General features: G+C 39.3%; 10 protein-coding genes across 10 annotated transcripts; 6 read left to right on the top strand and 4 right to left on the bottom strand.

Annotated features, from left to right (window-relative positions):
• Positions 1 to 387: 387 nt before the first annotated feature.
• YTA6 (putative AAA family ATPase YTA6) lies at positions 388 to 2,358 on the top strand (the record flags this gene model as incomplete). The annotated part of the gene is made up of 1 exon (XM_022822447.1): positions 388 to 2,358. The coding sequence occupies one exon, from the start codon at positions 388 to 390 to the stop codon at positions 2,356 to 2,358; it is 1,971 nt and encodes a 656-aa protein (XP_022674268.1).
• Positions 2,359 to 2,873: 515 nt separating this feature from the next.
• On the top strand, positions 2,874 to 5,273 carry UBP16 (putative ubiquitin-specific protease UBP16; the record flags this gene model as incomplete). Its single annotated transcript, XM_022822446.1, has 1 exon — positions 2,874 to 5,273. One exon carries the CDS (start codon positions 2,874 to 2,876, stop codon positions 5,271 to 5,273), a length of 2,400 nt encoding a protein of 799 aa, XP_022674267.1.
• A 245-nt stretch (positions 5,274 to 5,518) lies between these two features.
• On the top strand, positions 5,519 to 7,537 carry BEM1 (phosphatidylinositol-3-phosphate-binding protein BEM1; the record flags this gene model as incomplete). The annotated part of the gene is made up of 2 exons (XM_022822445.1): positions 5,519 to 5,527; positions 5,729 to 7,537. The coding sequence occupies 2 exons, from the start codon at positions 5,519 to 5,521 to the stop codon at positions 7,535 to 7,537; spliced, it is 1,818 nt and encodes a 605-aa protein (XP_022674266.1).
• A 158-nt stretch (positions 7,538 to 7,695) lies between these two features.
• KLMA_10754 (uncharacterized protein) lies at positions 7,696 to 8,253 on the bottom strand (the record flags this gene model as incomplete). The annotated part of the gene is made up of 1 exon (XM_022822444.1): positions 7,696 to 8,253. One exon carries the CDS (start codon positions 8,251 to 8,253, stop codon positions 7,696 to 7,698), a length of 558 nt encoding a protein of 185 aa, XP_022674265.1.
• A 339-nt stretch (positions 8,254 to 8,592) lies between these two features.
• MUK1 (guanine nucleotide exchange factor MUK1) lies at positions 8,593 to 10,236 on the top strand (the record flags this gene model as incomplete). The annotated part of the gene is made up of 1 exon (XM_022822443.1): positions 8,593 to 10,236. The coding sequence occupies one exon, from the start codon at positions 8,593 to 8,595 to the stop codon at positions 10,234 to 10,236; it is 1,644 nt and encodes a 547-aa protein (XP_022674264.1).
• A 44-nt stretch (positions 10,237 to 10,280) lies between these two features.
• BTS1 (farnesyltranstransferase) lies at positions 10,281 to 11,216 on the bottom strand (the record flags this gene model as incomplete). The annotated part of the gene is made up of 1 exon (XM_022822442.1): positions 10,281 to 11,216. The coding sequence occupies one exon, from the start codon at positions 11,214 to 11,216 to the stop codon at positions 10,281 to 10,283; it is 936 nt and encodes a 311-aa protein (XP_022674263.1).
• A 489-nt stretch (positions 11,217 to 11,705) lies between these two features.
• DER1 (derlin) lies at positions 11,706 to 12,275 on the top strand (the record flags this gene model as incomplete). Its single annotated transcript, XM_022822441.1, has 1 exon — positions 11,706 to 12,275. One exon carries the CDS (start codon positions 11,706 to 11,708, stop codon positions 12,273 to 12,275), a length of 570 nt encoding a protein of 189 aa, XP_022674262.1.
• Positions 12,276 to 12,389: 114 nt separating this feature from the next.
• Positions 12,390 to 13,265, bottom strand: KLMA_10750 (uncharacterized protein; the record flags this gene model as incomplete). The annotated part of the gene is made up of 1 exon (XM_022822440.1): positions 12,390 to 13,265. One exon carries the CDS (start codon positions 13,263 to 13,265, stop codon positions 12,390 to 12,392), a length of 876 nt encoding a protein of 291 aa, XP_022674261.1.
• A 374-nt stretch (positions 13,266 to 13,639) lies between these two features.
• On the bottom strand, positions 13,640 to 14,251 carry HTC1 (Htc1p; the record flags this gene model as incomplete). Its single annotated transcript, XM_022822439.1, has 1 exon — positions 13,640 to 14,251. The coding sequence occupies one exon, from the start codon at positions 14,249 to 14,251 to the stop codon at positions 13,640 to 13,642; it is 612 nt and encodes a 203-aa protein (XP_022674260.1).
• Positions 14,252 to 17,015: 2,764 nt separating this feature from the next.
• On the top strand, positions 17,016 to 19,481 carry MCM7 (DNA replication licensing factor MCM7; the record flags this gene model as incomplete). Its single annotated transcript, XM_022822438.1, has 1 exon — positions 17,016 to 19,481. One exon carries the CDS (start codon positions 17,016 to 17,018, stop codon positions 19,479 to 19,481), a length of 2,466 nt encoding a protein of 821 aa, XP_022674259.1.
• Positions 19,482 to 19,712: the final 231 nt, after the last annotated feature.

Below are 19,712 nucleotides of genomic sequence, written 5' to 3'. Positions count from 1 at the left end.
TTACGGTCGCAGTTGTATTATATTTAGTTTAGAGGCAGGTACGTATATATTTATCTGTATGTATGTATGTAATTCCACTATTTAATGAAATATCATGAAATGAATTGCACAGAAACAGATAGGTTTCTTTATATTTTGAAACCATACTTCTTCTTCTCCTTGCCTATTCATTTGAATAATCTTTTTTACTTTCCGTCTTTCATTTTTTAATACAGGAAGCTAACCTGGCATTCGAAATATATAAAAAAGCAAAACGTCATCAAGCCAAGAAAAACTAAACCTGGAAAAGGGTCCAATATATATGGAACTGACTTCACCATCGATCATTAACATGATCAAAGAAGCTATGGAAATCAAGCTTTTGTTAAAAATTCACTGCTAAAAAAAATGCCAGATGGTCACTTCACAGTCCCAAAAAATGCTAGTTTAAATCAGTCATTATTACTATTATACTCAATAGTACGCATCCAACTAGAAAATATTAAGGAAAGGGTATCAAATGGCACAACAACAAATGCCTCAGCCGAAAAAATACTTATTTCAGTTCTAAACTACCTTCGTGAGGGCTTAAAGACTATTGGAAAACATTTTAATATTGACAATTACAATGAACTCAAAAACACCGAAGTAATTTCCAAATATGAAGACGTTAAGGGTTTGGACCGCGATATTAAAGATATATTAATGGGTTTACAAAGTAAGACATCTCAGAAGGGCTCCGATAAAGTTTGGATGTCTAGACTCAAACTAAATTTCAAAAGAAGCAACAAGAATTTTGAGCGAGAAAGAAGCGCTAAGGAGCAGAGTGAAGATGAAGAATTACTGAGGGAGACCGCTAAGATTCTGCAAGATGCAGAAGAAAGAGCTACTTTGCAACTTGAAGGTGAGCAGATGCGTATCGAGAACCAGTCAAAAATGGAGGGTAAAGACAAATATCCGAAGACAAGAACGAAACGGGAAAGTGTTTTGGGAACTCAATACAGGAAATCGATGGATAGCGAACTTAGGAGAAACGTTAGTAATTCTTCAAGACGGATTAGTTTAGATGGCTATAAAGGCAGATCAGGAGATTACACGGTATATAATGCACCAGAAATTAATAAGGCTGCGCTGCTTGCATGGGGTAATCAAATTTCAGAAATGACTCCAACAGGACAAAGTGGAGAAAGGCATGGTCAACAGAAGAAAACACCGCAACTGAAAGCGAAACCTAAATACGTCTACAACAAGCCAACAATTAGGAGGCCTGTAATTAAGACAATGGCAAAGTCTATGCCTGTGTCAAGATCTTCTTACTCTAACGGTGTGACTGAGATCAGTGTCAGCGATCCTGATGATAGGGAAAAAAGCGACTATTATTCAGAACCGACCAGTCCGACCGTGGATCAACCACCCATAAAACTATCCCCATTCGAGCAGCGAGTCAAAACTGCAATGGATAATATGGACGGTGTAGATGACAACGTCTGCCACCAAATTCTCAACGAAATATTAATTACTGACGAAAAAGTATTTTGGGATGACATTTCCGGTCTAGAGAATGCCAAAGGCGCCCTAAAGGAAACCGTAGTATATCCGTTTCTAAGACCGGATCTTTTTCAAGGGCTCCGTGTGCCGGTATCTGGCATTCTACTTTTTGGACCTCCAGGAACCGGAAAGACTTTACTAGCCAAAGCCGTTGCTACGGAGTCAAAATCCACCTTCTTTAGCATCAGCGCCTCGTCAATTCTATCCAAATACTTGGGCGAGTCCGAAAAATTGGTCAAGGCGCTATTCTACCTAGCAAAAGAACTCGCTCCCTCTATTATCTTTGTCGACGAGATAGACTCATTATTAAGCGCCAGAACTGACAACGACAACGAATCTTCAAGAAGAGTGAAAACAGAATTCCTTATACACTGGTCATCATTGTCCTCTGCCAGCACAACCTCCCAATTGACGCACACAAAACAAGTACTTGTCCTTGCTGCCACAAACACCCCATGGGACCTTGATGAAGCAGCAAGACGGAGATTCTCCAAGAAGATCTATATACCCTTACCAGACCGCGACACCCGCTACTACCATTTAAAACGTCTCATGGAGTACCAGAGGAACGACATATCAGAAGATCAATTCCAGGAAATTACAAAAGCAACCCAGGGCTACAGCGGTTCTGACTTGACCTCTCTTGCCAAAGATGCCGCAATGGAACCCATAAGAGACCTTGGAGAAAGGCTCATCGATATCAACCTTGAGCTTGTTCGTCCCGTTGTCCTACAAGACTTTGTAAATGCAATGAAGAAAATAAAACCAAGCGTTTCTCCGGACTCATTGCTCCGCTTCGAAGAGTGGACAAAAAATTACGGCAGTACATAGAATACCCTACATAGACCAAATCCCATAGTGGCCTGCACAATTAGCATTCTTTTTTTTTTTTTTTCCTTTCATAGCTTACCTCTGGCATACCCCACAAATAATTGCTCTTTTGTTCTTTCTGTGGTTGTTTGTGTGCTTATCTTGATATTTTTTTTTTTCTTTCTCGAGGAATGAAAGTTTCGGGTCGGCTCGGTTCCTAATTGGGAAAGTGGCTACAAACAAAAAGGAGAAAAAGGAGGGAAGGGAGGAAAAGGAACCAGAAGGGATTAGATTATATACCTAATGGGGAAGAAAAAGAGAAGGTCACGTGACATACCTTTTTGTTGTTTGGTTGGTAATGATATAAAACGTAATTCGAAGCGGATTAATAATGGGTCATTCAATCGGGCAGGGTTTAAAGTCGGGAGAGAAGCGTCGGAAAAGCTGTTCAGGTGTTATTTGAATAGAGAAACCAGACTACACTTGTGTACTTGAGCGAGATTTTTGTTGTTCAGGTATTTTGGTAGTTAAGTGGTATGCAAAGAGTTGTATACTACAGTTCACGGGAATTGAATAACGGGAATAGTCAGTGGGTTTCTGATTGGCTACTAAAGAATAAAGGTACTTGTCGCCGTATAGGTTTTGGGTTAGCTGTAGCACTCGGGGTCTACATATTAGGACCTAGCATTGGGAATTGGATATTCGGAGACAGGTTTAAGAAGATGTTTGGTAGCAGCAGTAAGCGTAGCGATAAATTCACTACTGGGTTGATTAACAACCGGAACGATTGCTTTGCCAATTCGTCTGTGCAAGCTCTCTCATCTCTAGTGTTTTTGACCAAATATTTGAATGAGATTTTGAGGCAGACTCAGCATCTGACGACACTGCTGGATTCTAATGCGCAACAAAAGAGTTTGGAAGAAAACGAAAGAGAGAGTTTGGATGAGCAAGACGACCAGGTTGTGCCACCGAGCAGAGAGAATGCGAATGCATTGCCACCACAGAAGAGACCTGCTCTCTGGAAAGCTCACACCAGCACAAATACACTCTGCACATTACGATTCCAAGACACTGCAACTCCTAAAGGCGGACTCTCTGAGCAGTCATCATTGAATGGAGAAGAGTCGGATCACTCAGAACATTCATTAGACATCGAATCGGATAACTTCACCGACAAGAATGAACAAGAAGAACTGGAGTCCCAGACGCATTCGGATGCTTCTTCAAAGGATATTCCTAAGATCCCATTGCATGAATCCTTGGCTCAAATTCTCTACCAGTTGCAACAAACTGTAAATGCAGAACACCACATCTCCATTTGGCCATTTTTGAGAGTAATAGAAGGTATATTCAAAGCCAAAATATCTACCGGTCAAAATGACGCTCACGAACTAACCCAAGTTATATTACAAACTTTAGAAAAAGAGAATCTCGCTTTAAAAAAGTTCGTCACGGCCAATTCATTAGACGTAATCATTCCAACCTTCCCGGTACACGGTTCATTAGCTGATAGTCTCTTTTGTTTGAGCTGCGGTGAGTCGTCCAAGGTTAATGTGCACGGTTTTTCAATGTATTCGATGCCGGTTCCTCAATTAATTAATGCTAATCTATCTCAAATGATTTCTGATAACCAAACGGATCAGATTAGCGGGTACTCATGTTTATGTTGCAAGCTGAGAGCTATATTAGCTAACGAAAAGAATCGAAATTTTAGTAATAATTCCGAAGAAGAAAATGCCATATTGAAAGAATTGGAGGAACTTCTTCCAAATGCGTTTATAAATGATGATTTACCTGGCCATTTGAGCAATTACGTGAACTCTTACAACAAGGACGGCATGAAAACCTCTGAAATCAAATCGACCATCGTAAAAAAGACTGTGGTTGTTGATTCTCCCGATGTCTTGATTCTCCATCTATCACGCTCTGTATTCAATGGAATGGGATACCAAAAAAATACATGCAATGTGGCATTCGACGAGGAACTTAATGTAAATCGTCAAATCATCGAGAACAATAAATGTGTTGGCATCAAAAACGAAACTTACAAACTAAAATCTGTATTAAGACATCAAGGCTCGCACGCTGCTGGCCACTACGAATGCTATAGGCACAAGCCCGACTTTATGAAAGACATAGATACTAACCAAGTCATTAACAAAACTCCAATTGTTGATTTTGGTATAGCATCTAACAAACTGGCAGCTGAAATTTGGAATCAAGCAGTTATGAATTCAAACAAATCAGATTCTTGCTCTATCGACTCAGAAGATTCCATTTCATCTAATGTACCTTTCAGGTCCGTATTTTTAGACTCACCAAACTGTGCTGTTGTCACAGAAGATGACTACGTTATTGGAAGCACAGAATTTTCTTCTGGATCCGGCAACAACGCACATAGTAACGACCTTGGAAATATGAGTACCAATGGTGTTTCCAGGACCCCTTCGACGTTAAAGAGAATGACAGGTTTCTTATCCAGAAGAAGTTCTGTGTCAGTCCCTGAGCCAAACAGCCAAACACTAGCAACACCTAACTCGGTCGCGATGTCAGTGAGTGCCAGTGGCCCCTCCATTATATCTAATAACTCTCCAATTCTCTCCCCTCCTCCGGCACATACAGGAAACCGTTCAAGATTCAACAGTATATCTTCGATGAAAACAGGCAGATCAATGTCGATTACATCAAGTAATGGCAGTATCGATTCGAGTACTGACCAGGTTACAAATACAAGTACAACAGAGGTTGATACCGAAACTGAACAAGAAGGTGCCCTAAAAAAGACTAGAAAAAGACGTTTAAAGAAATTGAAGAGTGTTGTAAAGTATCCATGGTGGAGAATATCAGACACAAAAGTTAAAGAATGTAGAGTGGGTGATGTCTTGGCTGAAACCCGCTTCGTATACATGCTATATTATGAAAAAGTTCAGAATTAGACACTACTTTGATGTCCGTATGCTTATGTTAACTAAATAAATAATAATACAATTACTATATATAACATGTGACCGAAATATCGTCCGCTTTTTTTCTTCTTTGCAGTTTCAAAATAAGAAAATGGAAAAGGATTGACAACTAAAAGAAAACAAGTGAATTTGGGAGAGTTCATCTCAGCGAGTTCAACAGAAGAGTATTTCTTTTGGAACAACAAGCCGATAAGCAGTGCGCTTTGTAGTTCAACATGTTAAAGGTATGTTATTAATTTTTTGGGATAAGATTCAGACACAATTATCGCGTGGAAACAATGGGTAAATTGCCTGTAAATAGTTTCGCGTTGAAAAATTTTAGCACCCTCAACGGGGATGTCACATTGAGCACAGAATACTAACAAAGGATATAATATGTGTCATTACTTGCGAAGGCACATCATTGAAATTACTACTTAAAATAGAACTTGAAGTTGAAGAAAGACGGTACGAAGCAGCGGTTGACTTCTGCGGACATTTCAAGTCCTACCCAGAGTACTGGAAAGGGCATTGACGGTATGAAACAAGTTCCGATTAGACAAGTATCTACTTCCTCTCAGATTTCAGCAGGCCACCCAAGCAGCAAGGGTAGAGATATTTCTTCTCCAGAAAAGGTTATAAAAGCTCTTTACAACTATCGTGCCCAATCGGTGGGTGAACTATCATTCAGCAAAGGCGATTTCTTCCATGTCCAAAGGGAAGAGAATGATTGGTACGAAGCATACAATCCAGTTGATAACAAAAGAGGAATGGTTCCAAAGAATTATTTCGAGACATTTGGAAGGACGAGGCCAAATTCCCACACATCGCCTTTGAAAAGCCTTGATAGAAGCGGTTCAGTAGGTAGCAACCAAATGCTGCAACAGCAACCATCTAATATGGGTACTCTTTATGCCATAGTTCTGTATGATTTCCAAGCTGAAAAAGCTGATGAATTAACCTCATATGCAGGAGAAAATTTATTCATTTGTGCACATCATGATTATGAGTGGTTCATTGCTAAACCTATCGGAAGATTAGGTGGTCCTGGTCTAGTGCCAGTGGGATTCGTAACGATTATAGATATTGCTACAGGGTATGCAACAGGAAATGATGTCAGGAGTGACATAGAATCTGTCAATCTACCAACAGTACAAGAATGGAAAATGAACATTGCACGCTACAAGGCTAGTAACATCACATTAGGATCGGTAGAACAACAAAATCAATCGTATGGTCAGAAACAACGCTCACAATCCAGACAGAACTCTGTAAACCAACAACAAAACATCTATCATCATCAGCAACAACAGCAACATCCTTATGCCCATTATTCTGGGAATTCCAGAGCAGAGAATGGTGATAGTGGCGTTACAGTAACACATGCCGCTGTAGAAAACTTTTATCTTCAAGACGACAAGTATTGGTTCCAGCTTTCTTGTCAGTTGTCAAATAACAAAACGCGTATTCTTAAGCGTTATTATGAGGACTTTTACGACTTACAAGTGAAACTGCTTGATGTTTTCCCTGCGGAAGGTGGGAAGCTTAGAGACGCAAATGGCCAATGGACTAAACGTATTATGCCATATATTCCTGGGCCTGTACCATACGTTACCGACACCATATCTAAGAAAAGAAAAGAAGATCTTAACATATATGTGAAGGACTTGATCTCTCTGCCTCCTTATATTTCACAGTCGCAACTAGTAAAAGGATTATTCACAGTTAAAAACAACTGGTTCGATCGGGAGTTAAGCAATGACGAAACCATGGAATTAAGTTCTAAAAACCCACTTGAAGACTCTACTCTCACAACGGAGGAACTCGATGTGGAGCTTCCTGAAGCTATGAAAGGATTATCTATGAGAAACGTGAGCGAAAGCAGCAATATTAATAATAATAGTAATAATAACAGTAATAATAATAATACCCTGGATGCTGGTAACAGTGGTGCAAACACTATGACTCACTCAGCTAATGTAAAGTCAAGGCCGCCTAGTGGATTGGCTCCAAGAATCGAAGATGAGAAACCCGTGAAAATTAAATTCTATTACAAAGACGACATTTTCGCCTTAATGTTGCACCCAACTATCACTTTTGAGGAATTATGCAGCAAAATTGCACCAAGAATTGATACAACTACGTTTAAGTTATACATCAAGAACGGAGACGAAATTGGCCCACAAGTCACATCAGACAACCAAGTTCCAATCTTGATCCAAGAAAAACGTAAGATTCACGTTGATGATAATTAAGGCTGAAGTAAAGAATACCTTTACGTTTGTTACTTCGATTGCATTTTTCCTTAGTTGTCAGGTCTTCTTCCAATATTGATGTAGCCTACTACATCGCTTGTAATATTTAATATTTTATAAATACAAATTATCTCAAGTCAGAGGGCTCTGAATATATTTCACGCCTCCATATCTATATCAAAGTCAGTACCATAGCCATCTATAACTGTATCCTTTCCTGTATCGGTTTCTGCATCCGTAGCAAATTCCATATCCATATCTATATCCATATCTGCATCCAAATTACCATTTGTATTTGAGAATGTGTAGCCCAATATGGGGATGTTTTTATATATACACCACTTAGTCCACATGTCTCTAATCACAGTACGCCAATCATACCATTTTATTACTTGCATGCTATATTGTCGCAGTTGTTCAAATATCTTCTCATATAGCTTATCATTTTTATTCGATCCACTTAATTCCCGCTCTACTGCCTCCCACATCCGTTTACTAACTACAGTTTTGAATGAGCTCAGCCCAGAGTCAAGTTTATGCTTTTTTACTCCATCGTTACTTCTTGATCCCAAGGATAGGTGCTCAAAGTCATATATCAATCTCTGTCTCTTGTAGTTTTCGATCCCTATTAGATCAGGACTTCTAGGCCTCTTCATCTTAAAGCCCGGGGTCATCGTCACAGTGTTCTTCTGACCGTCCAGAGGGTACCCCAACATATACTATACCAGTTTTGTATTGTAACCCTTTACTAAATAATACTACCGCCTAGAGGATATTAAGAACTTTCTGGAAGACTTAAACGAGTATTAATAGTCTTAAATGTACATCATGAGAAAAATCACTGTTGAACCTGAGGGCTCATATCTCTGAGAGTATTTCTCTGCTTGTAGGATCTACGATGGTTATGACGAATCCTATGTGCCCCTAATATTACTGGAGTCAAACTTTACAATCTGATATCTTGTTCCGTCTCGTTGAATTTTCTTGCCTGAAACGCCAAATATAGCTATTTAAGGCTTCAAATCTTCTAAGGTACGATTTTATATGTAGCATATATGAATAACGAACAGTCCTCAGGGACAACAAACACCGAAATGAACGAGAGAGGGACCGAAAGAGTGCGCTCGATGGTATTTCATACACCTCCATACTCCAACCCGTCGTTTGATCCAAAACAGTCGATTAGTGAGTCGTATCGTGACGGGTTAAGTTCTGGTGTTTCTAACACCAGTGATGATAAAAGAAAACCTGCAATGGTGCGATCTGCATCCTCACCCGGAAGCCATACCAGCAGTAGCTGCAGTAGTGGCGATGATCTATCTCCTGTTTCCAGTATTCCAGATGAATTGATGAAACTTATCGATTTCTTCATCGACGATTTGAAACAACCAAAGTACTCAAAGCCGCTTACTATTATGCAACTATCGCAAATATTTCAACGGTTTTATGAACGTTTTGACAGGTCGGCACAGCAGCACTTCAACGCACAGTTTTCTCCAGGCGGGATTTCTGGCAACTCAAGTTCTGCTAGCGCTTTATTTAATGCAAGAGAAACGAAGAATAGTGGACTAAGCAGCATCTTTAATAGATCAAGAAGTAGCAGTTTAAGGAATAATGGCTCAAGAACTAGAACACGTACAAATTCACAACAAAACTTCCAACAGCTATTGACCCCAGAAGAAATTTCGAATCAGATTAAGATTCAGGAACGCAACAATTTGATGGTGGATCAAATCATGGATTTATGCGAGACGGAAATATTTAGGAAAATACTACAGGTCGGAACTGGGACGGGAAAACCTGTCAAAATATCTACGAATCAACCAGCAGTCAATCATAACACTTCTTGGAAGATGACTAGTTTGTTTCGCAATAACCCCGAATTCATAGAGTTTGATAAGCTGTTGACCACCAAGCTAAATACAGTAAAAGAACTATCAGATTCCCAACTGCTAGACTTACCTACCTTTTTGGCCTTAGATACTAAGAACGATGAACAATTACAATCGGTAGGCTCATCCTTCGATGAGTTGCTGAATGATACTGTTTCCCCCTGTGAGAAGGTCACGTGTCTAAAGAAACTACATGATATGCTTTTGGAACTTGATCGTAATAACACTGACGAAATCCTTCCCTCTATGATTTATTTGCTAATAGACCATCCTAGGCGAGAACTATTCTTAAATCTACAATTCATTAAATTATTCAGATATCATCGTAGGTTGAAGGAAAAGGAGCTGTATGTCACCACAAATTTTGAAGCCGCAATCTCTTTCATCGATTCAGTAACTACAAAAGATTTGTTACCTTTCTGTAAGCATGTTGAAGAAATTGAGATTCCTCAATTAGAGGTTATCAGTGATCAGATAAAATTACCACTAGCATCCGAAGAACCTTTCATGCCTGACTTTAAAAGATCTAATTCCCTATCAGATTTGATATCTGTGGGGAATGTGATTGATTCTGGTTTAAGAAACTTAATGGGAAGACTCAAAACATATACACCACCACCTGTCCCTCCGGGATCCAACACTCCAGTTCCTCTAGGTCAACACGGCTCATCTCCTCTGGCAGAAGTTAATGATACATTGACAGGGGATTGGAGAAGATACAAAGATTCTAAGTTCGAAGATCTGAAGATTAGCGATATGCGAAATATATTTGATATATACCAGAATTTGGCAAATAAGAGTAAATAGATAAATATGCAATGATTATACAAGCTGCAACAGTCATATGCGCTTTAGTTTAGATCACATAACTTTGATAGTATAGCCTTTATTGAATCCAATTCATCAGGAATAAACTCTGATATTACCTTATTCCCCAAACTATTGATTATTTCTCTAGTGTATACGTCAGTATGTGTCTTCTCCTTTAAGTAGTCTAGTAACTGGGTCTTCGTATCAATATCTGTTGGTTTTGAGAGAATTGTTTTCAAGACATAATTATCACCATCAACACTATGAGACAGAGTAATACCATGAATTATAGGGAAAGAGAACTTTCCCTCAGTGAGGTCATCAGCGAAGCCTTTTTGTTCAAACATTTGATTCGAAAATAGGTTCAAGTAATCATCACGAATCTGGTAAAGTATCCCTGCAGCGTTGGCTAGTGGTATTAAGTCATAGTCTTTCGAACGTTCTTTGTTAGATGACAAGGCTTGCAGCAGCCTCACCATCAACCTGAAAAGCCCACCAGTTTTATTCTTAGCCATTTCATAGTATTCTTCTAAGCTAGGGACGATTCCGTTGTCCCTCCAGTATATGTCTTGACCTTGGCCAAAATGTAATCGAATTAATTCCTCGTTTATAATGGACGGTAGAGACGCTTGATTTTCCTTTCCCAATAACTTCGATATAGCAATGTATACAGCACATTGCGCACTGTTCAAAGTGGTCCAAATACCAAACTTCTTATGCGCTGCCACTTTACCACGTCTGAGTTCAGCATTGTCCTCGATATCGTCGATCAATAAACTAGCTGTATGAAGCTCATCAATGAACTCGCTTACTGCGTCTACTGAAGCCGCTGGAACCTCGTATAGTTTTGCAAACTCATAAAGAAGACGCGTGCGTACCTTCTTACCTTGCATTTTCACCAAATACTCAAATGGAGCAACTACAGGAGCTGGCGCCTGTAGGCTACTGTCCTTGATGATCTGATCCAAAGATTCCATTGAGGACCCTTGATCGATTGCACCAACGATAATTTCCAAACTCAATACTTGATAAATAACTCAATCTTAGAGTTTCAACTAAGTCGATACGTAAGGGATCGAACTTTGAATATTTTGTACTTCAGCACTACAGCTCACAACCGTTTTCATCTACAAATATCTTTAATTGTTACTATTTTAACGTTGTTAGTGTTAAAAGAGGATACATATATATTATAAAAAGCTAGACACTGCTAGAAATTTATTTAAACGTACAGCAAAGCAGAAAGAACGAGGAACAATCATCCAGTGGTTTTATTGCTTATAAAAGTGCTGTTTGCAGTGGTCTGTCTAGTAGGTACAACCAAAGCATAAGCTGGTGCTTAGGCCTTGATTTAGTCTACACTTGATATTAAGGTTTTTTGAAGTGATTCCCTTTTACTAAACGAAGAGAATAAGTTGACAATTGTCCATACCAGGAGTAAGCTCATCAAACAAGCATAGAGGAGAATGGATCTTCTACCAGATTTACCACCGATTACAAAGTACTATCTATATGGTACAATAGCGATGGCTATCGCAAGGCATTATGATCTTTTAAGTATATATGACGTGTTATATTCGTGGGATCTAGTGTACCATAAAAAACAGTATTTGAGATTAGTCTATGCTTTGTTTGATTTAGGGCTTTCGTCTACATCTATGCTTTTCACATTCACTGTTATTTCATCATTAAAGGAATGGGAACAGAGCGCGGTTTCGAAGAGGAGGTTCGCAATTCAGTTAATTGGAATGTACCTGGTTATAATTTCTATCAGCATTTACACGGAACTTCCTCATTCCGTAGGTGGCATTTTGGGGTTCAATATATGGTATTATGTGACTAAGAAAAGCAGAAATATCATACATTTAGGCGATGATTTAGAGATCAGACAGGCGTGGCTGCCTATCTTATCGATGGGTCTTGGATGGGGACGTTGGAAATGGAATACTTTGCAACTGTTATCTGTATTTTTGCCCGGGCATTTGGTTTACTTCTTTAATGAGGCTATGCAGAAAACTTACGGATTTGAGATCTAAGCGTCGCTTTTGCATTGTATGAAGGTCCATATTTATTTAATACTTTTATGTAGGTCATGGTTTTTATAAAGTGAAGAACATTTCGACGGTATCTTAGGAAATGAATAATGCATCTCATGACATAAGTGGAATATTCTCATGAGAATTTTGATTAGCGTTGCGTCCAATGCTATCAATGAGATTACTATTTTTCTTTCTTTTCTTAGTAGGCCACGGTAAAGCATGGTCCCTTTCCTTAGTTAAAAGGCGGGTACATTTGTTTATGACTAATGATATATCTTGTTTTTTTGACTGATTCGACACTGAGCTTAAAGATCTTTTCAAGTGCCTAGATTGTTGAGTGATCAGCATCTCTGAAATGTCAGAAATATTGATTTTGTGTATTTTGGCAACTTCCTGTATAAGCTTTGAGTCATCCGTTTCCGTCACATTAGGTTGGTACTCAAGTAGATTTAGTAGAGAGCTGTCAGGTGAAGTCGATGATTTATCGTGAGCTTCATGCTCCTCTTCTTTTATACGTTGAAGTAAAGTTTTTAGTTCAGCATCGGTGTCTCTGTTCAGGATGGGTAGCAACTCTGACAACTGCCTCGAAATATTCTCCAAATTAGTTTTATCTTCAGGAGATTTGAAGATCTCCAAGGAGTTATAATTCACATATTGAGGAGATGATAGATTCTTGTAGAATAGCTTTGTCTGCTGTTGTATGACTGTGTCGAATTCTTGTATAAATTTCTCATCAATTTCTATGTTGGGATCCGGTAGACACTCAGAAGTCGGGAGTGGTTGTTTGATGCGTGCTTCTTTAACATGAAGATTTGGACCGGAAGTACTGCCAATATCATTACAATTAACGTTTTCACGAATCCTTTTATCCATCACCGGTAGAGTTGGGATTAATGCTGGGACTAACTCATCGTCTGATATATGATCTGTGTCTGTGTCTTTATCCGAATTAGTAGTGCGGAGACGAGTACTTCTTCGTAGCTGCATTTTGTATGAAGGATATGAAATACTGAGATGGTTGTGTATTACGAGCAGGAATGAAGCCGAGGTGTTATTAACCTTGACGTTAGTTATGCGATGACCTATGTTTCTAGCTGAAATGGATTCACTCGAGAAGCATTGAAGACGTATATCTACAAGTTTCTAGCAAAAGAAACAAGGCAAAAAAAAGTACTAGGAAAACCAACCGCCAGCAAGTAAAAATGATGGAGAGCTCACGTGACCAAAATGATTGTCAAACAACAATATGTATTCCCCGATACAGACAGAGAGGTACATAGACGATGGGTTAATAAACTCTATTAAGAAACTAATTATTTCTTGTATATAATAGATAGGCTGTTCTGGTCCAAGAATCTTTTTCAGGAGATCGGAACTATCAACGACTCGTCAGTCAAAAGACGCTCGACGGACTTGGTATCAGATGACTTAATTAGCACATGAATGTGAGAGACTGTTTTAATACTTTGCAACCTTGGATAGTTAATGAACCACACGTATTCGGTTAAGCCCAGTGGCGAGAGCATTTGATGCAATAATCTTTCGACGAGCGACTTGACCTTAGGGTTCATATGTTTGTGGTACTCCAAGTCTGGCACGTTATCGCCTAGAGGGAGGTATAAGGGTATGTAGATTTTGGACCAGACCAGCAGGTGCGAAACGTCAGACTCGAAGTTGTATGGGAAGTCATTTTTGAGTATTTTGAGCGTGCTTTTATCTCTAAAGATGGCGTCTGCCTTATCTTCGTCTGTGGGATATTTTACTGTGTTCAACTGTTGCAACTCTGATTGTTCCCAATGAAGCCTTGTTTCCAATATGTGAGAAACCAAGTTCCAACCCTGGGATTCTAATTTTGCCCTGAACTCTCGGTAGGAGGCAGCCACTTCTGGCGAACGTACAAGCTTGTATAGTTCTCCCGACTGGATTAATTCCTGAATTTGATTCCAGCTAAGGGTTTCTTCCGATTCAGTCATGCTGTAGGATGATAAAGCTAGCTATTCGAAGACAAAACAAACAAACAGGTTGTTTTCGAGCGAGTGATTAGCGTTGTTTTCTGCTGTTAGAAGCAACTCTTGCGATGGCATATATATATATATATATATATATATATATATTAAATCTTTCGTTTAAAAGCGCGTCTTTTGAGTATGCGCTAAATATGTCCGTATTGTATCATAATATATATATATATTTATATTTATAAAACTTAAAAATTAATAATCAATCTATCGAAACCTCTTCTAGCCAGAGAGAGGCGAGATAACAAAACAAAGTAGAAGGGCCGTGGAAATAAAACATTGGAGCAGAAGATGCTCGAATGCGAAGTACCGTTTCAGCGGCAAGAAACTTCTACATAGACGACGCTGAAATCTACCCACTTATTCTCCTTCATCTTCATTCTTCTTTTTTTCTTTCTTTAATCATGTGCTCTGTTTTTGTTTTCGTTTTCTTGTGTCTTTATAGCGAGAAAATCAGCAGAAAATAAAATTATGGAACAAAAATAGGTAGGAGTAGTATTGCAGACAGGAAAGAGGCAGAAAGTGCAAAGCGGGAAATGCAACATCACTCTTACCGTCTTTTTTCTTTGCCAAACGTGTCTATACAGCATGCAGAATCGGATCATCATCCATCATGATCCATACCGCTCATAGAAATCTACCGAAATACCATCTTGGATTAGACCTTCCCTTTAAATCGTCATGGTCACATGACGAATATGTTGTGTAGTATGATACGACAAACGGAATCGTGAATCCCAATGTCAAGTATGACAGATATGCTTTGCTAGTCTTAACGTTATGCGATGCGAACCCTGAGGCTTGTCTTCTAAATATCGTGCTTGCAATCATCTTTGTATGTGTATGTGTATGTGTATGTTATGTGTAACTGAATCTTTGGTTTCGACGTCACCAATGTACCAAATTCCAAATAATGAATTTAACAACCAAGTAAGTGTTCGCTGGTTTGTCTGTCTGACTATCTGACTATCTTTGTATCTGGCTATCTATAGCAAGCAATCCAAGAAGTAAAATAATACAAATGCAACCTCACTTTTATATAACTGTCCCCGGCAAGTCTGCACTGGTAACATACTGTATAATTTATATAGCACATATATTACATATATTTATGCGATACCGTTTGAACATGAATATAATAGAGATACCATACAGGTTACAATATACGCATGTAATCAATATTGAAATGAAACTCCCAGAAAAAGGCGCACCACGAGGGCTTGTCAAACTACAAAAACTTGAAAAACGTCGTCGTTTAACGATGTAAAATGATGGATCCACATCCCATCCCATCCCATTCCCAACCGAAAATCGAAGCCGTACGCTCCTGCTCTTACGATAGAACCGCCGCAGAAATGGGGCAAAGGGTTGTCTGTTGTTGTCCAGGCTACAAGACATTAGAAGACACGTACGGCTAGCTCTGCGCAATGGTTCCCGGCTTCTCGCCGCGCTCCGCAGGTTCCGGGTTTTCCGTAGAGATATGCGTACATGGCCACGTAGACAAGGCCATATTTTTGTTTTCGTTTTTTGTTTTTTTTTTTCTTGGAAAAAAAAAACAGTTGTTTTTGTACAGGGGTTTCTGACTTTTAAGTTAGGGAGCACAGCGAGTGGTCTGACACTTCGGTGGTTGGGAAACACTAGCAGCCATCAGAAATGCTAAAATCTAAATATACAACAACATCATATATACAATATATGTATACATATATGTAGGGATCGTTTCGAACGGGATTATTCATCAGCTGTTCTGCCATCCTGTTGGGCAGGGGCAACAGCAGGCGCAAGGGTAGGCTTAGGAACGGCCGTAGAGTGGAAACGTTATGGGCGGGAGATAATGAGCGAGAGGCCCAGCAGCAGCTCTCGCTCTCGCCCGGGCTGGCCCAAGGGGATAGACAGATAATAATAATAATAATAATAATAATAATATTTTGCAGTTTGTGTGTATGTATGTATGTATGTATGTAGGCGGGCGAGATGCGATGCGATGCGCATTGTTTTGGTTTTCTCGTTTGCGACGCGTAAATGAGGTGTAATTAATTTCTCCTTTATTTTTGAAAAAGGGTGCGTTTACGCGTTTCAACATCCCCTTAAAGACGCATTCAACTTTGTTTAGCTTTGTTTAGCTTTGCTTAGCTTTGCAACTTCATGTAGGGATCTGTCTACCTGTCGTTTAAGAATGTCAGCGGCTGTAATTGATGGCTGGAAAGATTGTAAACCACACCCCCAGGTGCACCGGGGGGGGGGGGGGGCGCACCCGCTCCGCCTCAATTGGGTTTCAGGTGTGTGTGTCTCAAGTATGGATTACAAGCAACAACATAGCGTTTTTTTTTTGGGTCTCTGATAGCACTTTTGGCGCTGGTGTTTTTGCTCCCTTCCTCTCTGCTTAGGAGGCAGCAACGTAATTTTAAATACATTATATTCGATCACGTGATATCAGGGTAACTATTATGCTGTCCAACCTCACACTCATTTTTCCCTATACCGGATTAGGAATTGTAAATACTTCAAGCCTTCACTTAGTTCTTTTTTTTTTTTCTCGTCTTTCAAACAAGAAGAACCAATATCAAATATTGAAGTATCAAAACATATAGAAGGAAACTGTATACTCATTTGTAAATTATAGTTAGCACAACCTTACAACGGGAGATAAAACCGAATCAAACTAAAAGCCTACCTTAGATTCGGCTATTCCTTCTGATAGAAAGTACCACACTACATCATGGCTTCTTCAGTTTTGCCCACGCTGGATCTGGGTATTGATTACGAACTAGCTCAGGAAAACATCAAGGATTTCCTAGTGCACTACAAGGAGGAAACAGCAACTTCTGGTGAAGAACAAGAAGATGGAAACGATAATAGTGACATTGGTCAAGGTCCAAAATATATGCAACAACTGCAAAACATTGCCAATCGGGAACAAGATTCTCTTTTTATCGAATTAGATGATATTTACCACTACCAAAGAACAAAGCAGTTCGAACAGGCACCTGACAATCAGGGACGGAACCTACTAAATCTACATTACATGGTGATGGAAAATACTAAGCGCTTTTCGGAGCTCTTTTGCAACTGTGTTGATGAACTTTTGCCTGCCCCAACTAAGGACATAGATTACGAGACTGACGTGTTAGACGTGATCCTGCACCAAAGAAGGTTGAGAAATGAAAGAAATATCTTGGAAACCAGAGACGAGTTCCAACAGATGGCACAATCTTTAAATGAAGATAGCCAACCCAATTTGGATCAGTTGGCTTCTACTGATGCAGATTTGTTCCCAGCAACTCTAATCAGAAGATATCATCTATACTTTAAACCTTTGACAAACAGATCCACCAGGAAACTCAAACCACTCTCTGTCAGAGAAATCAAGGGTAACTACCTGGGTAAACTTATTACTGTTCGTGGTATCATTACCAGAGTATCTGATGTGAAACCAAGTGTTCTAGTCAATGCATACACTTGTGACCAATGTGGTCATGAAGTGTTCCAGGAGGTTAACAAAAGAACTTTCACCCCAATTGTCGAATGTCCCTCGGCTCAATGTTCAGAAAATCAAACCAAAGGTCAATTATTCATGAGTACCAGAGCTTCCAAGTTTAGTGCTTTCCAAGAATGTAAAATTCAGGAGTTATCGGACCAAGTGCCAATCGGTCACATCCCAAGAACTCTAACAATTCACGTCAATGGACCTCTAGCTAGATCAATGATCCCAGGTGATGTTGTGGATGTCAGTGGTATATATTTGCCTTCGCCTTACACTGGTTTCCGTGCATTGAAGGCAGGGTTATTGACCGAGACATACCTCGAAACCCAGTACGTTTACCAGCACAAAAAGAAGTTTGCTTCGCTTCAGGTCGATGAACACTTAAAGGATAGAGTTGCTAAAATAGTGGAACAAGGGGATGTCTATAATAGATTAGCTAAGTCAATTGCACCAGAAATTTACGGTAACCTCGATGTGAAAAAATCGCTACTCCTATTACTTGTTGGTGGTGTAGACAAACACGTTGGTGATGGTATGAGGATTAGAGGTGATATCAACATTTGTCTCATGGGTGATCCTGGTGTTGCTAAATCTCAATTGTTAAAGTCAATTTGTAAAATTTCACCAAGAGGTGTCTACACGACAGGTAAGGGTTCTTCAGGTGTGGGTTTAACCGCAGCAGTTATGAAGGACCCAGTAACAGATGAAATGGTCTTGGAAGGTGGTGCTTTGGTTCTAGCAGATAATGGTATCTGTTGTATTGATGAATTTGACAAAATGGATGAAAGTGATAGAACAGCTATTCACGAAGTTATGGAACAACAAACCATCTCTATTTCGAAGGCTGGTATCAATACCACATTGAATGCTAGAGCTTCTATCCTTGCTGCTGCCAATCCTCTGTATGGTAGATACAATCCAAGATTATCACCTCTAGAGAATATCAATTTACCAGCTGCTCTTCTCTCTAGATTTGACATAATGTTCTTGTTACTAGATCTACCAAGCAGAGAAAACGACGAGAAATTGGCAGAGCATGTTACCTATGTTCATATGCATGACAAACAACCAGACTTTGGTTTCGAACCAATTCCATCAAATGAAATGAGGGAATACATCGCTTATGCAAAGACAAAGAGACCCGTACTTTCTGAAGCCGTTAATGAACACATTGTCCAATCTTATACCAGAATGAGACAAGACTCTAAAAAAGCATTAGATTCCAGGTTCTCTTTCGGACAGGCAACACCAAGAACATTACTTGCTATTATTAGATTATCACAGGCTCTAGCAAAACTAAGATTGAGTGATAGTGTTGAGATCGAAGATGTTGATGAAGCTTTGAGATTGGTGGAAGTTTCCAAGGAGTCATTGTACAGCGATAACAAGAATCCATACGAAGATGAAAACCCAACGACAAGAATCTATACTATTATTAAAAAGATGGCAACGGAGAATGGCAGATTCAACAAGAGACTACCATACGAGTCTATCGTCAGAACCATTAGATCAAGAGGTTTCACGATGTTGCAACTAGCAAGTTGCATAAAGGAATATGAGTACTTGAACGTTTGGCATCAAATAGAGGATGGAAATACCTTATTGTTTATTGATGACATCGATGAATCAGCAGACGATGAATCAGCACCAGCAAGCCAGATGACAGAAAGCTCACAAGCAGAAGATATCACTATGGAATAGTGTTATTGATGAATTCTAAGGCATTTACGGTAATCGGACACTAATTTTCCTTACTTCTCCATGTACATTTTAGTCAAAAATATTTGTACTCTTGAACAATTTTGTAATAATAAATACTACACCATAATAGCTACGGTCTTATTTCGATATTGCAAGGATATATTCCATCGTAAAAGAATATCAAAGGTTGTTATGTTTTCTATTTTCTGTTTCTTTTCAAAGAAGTCTCTA

Source organism: Kluyveromyces marxianus, chromosome 1 (assembly GCF_001417885.1).
Source record: "Kluyveromyces marxianus DMKU3-1042 DNA, complete genome, chromosome 1".
NCBI lineage: Eukaryota > Fungi > Ascomycota > Saccharomycetes > Saccharomycetales > Saccharomycetaceae > Kluyveromyces > Kluyveromyces marxianus.
Note: the sequence above shows the minus strand (reverse complement) of the source record. Positions and strands in the feature narration are given on the sequence as shown.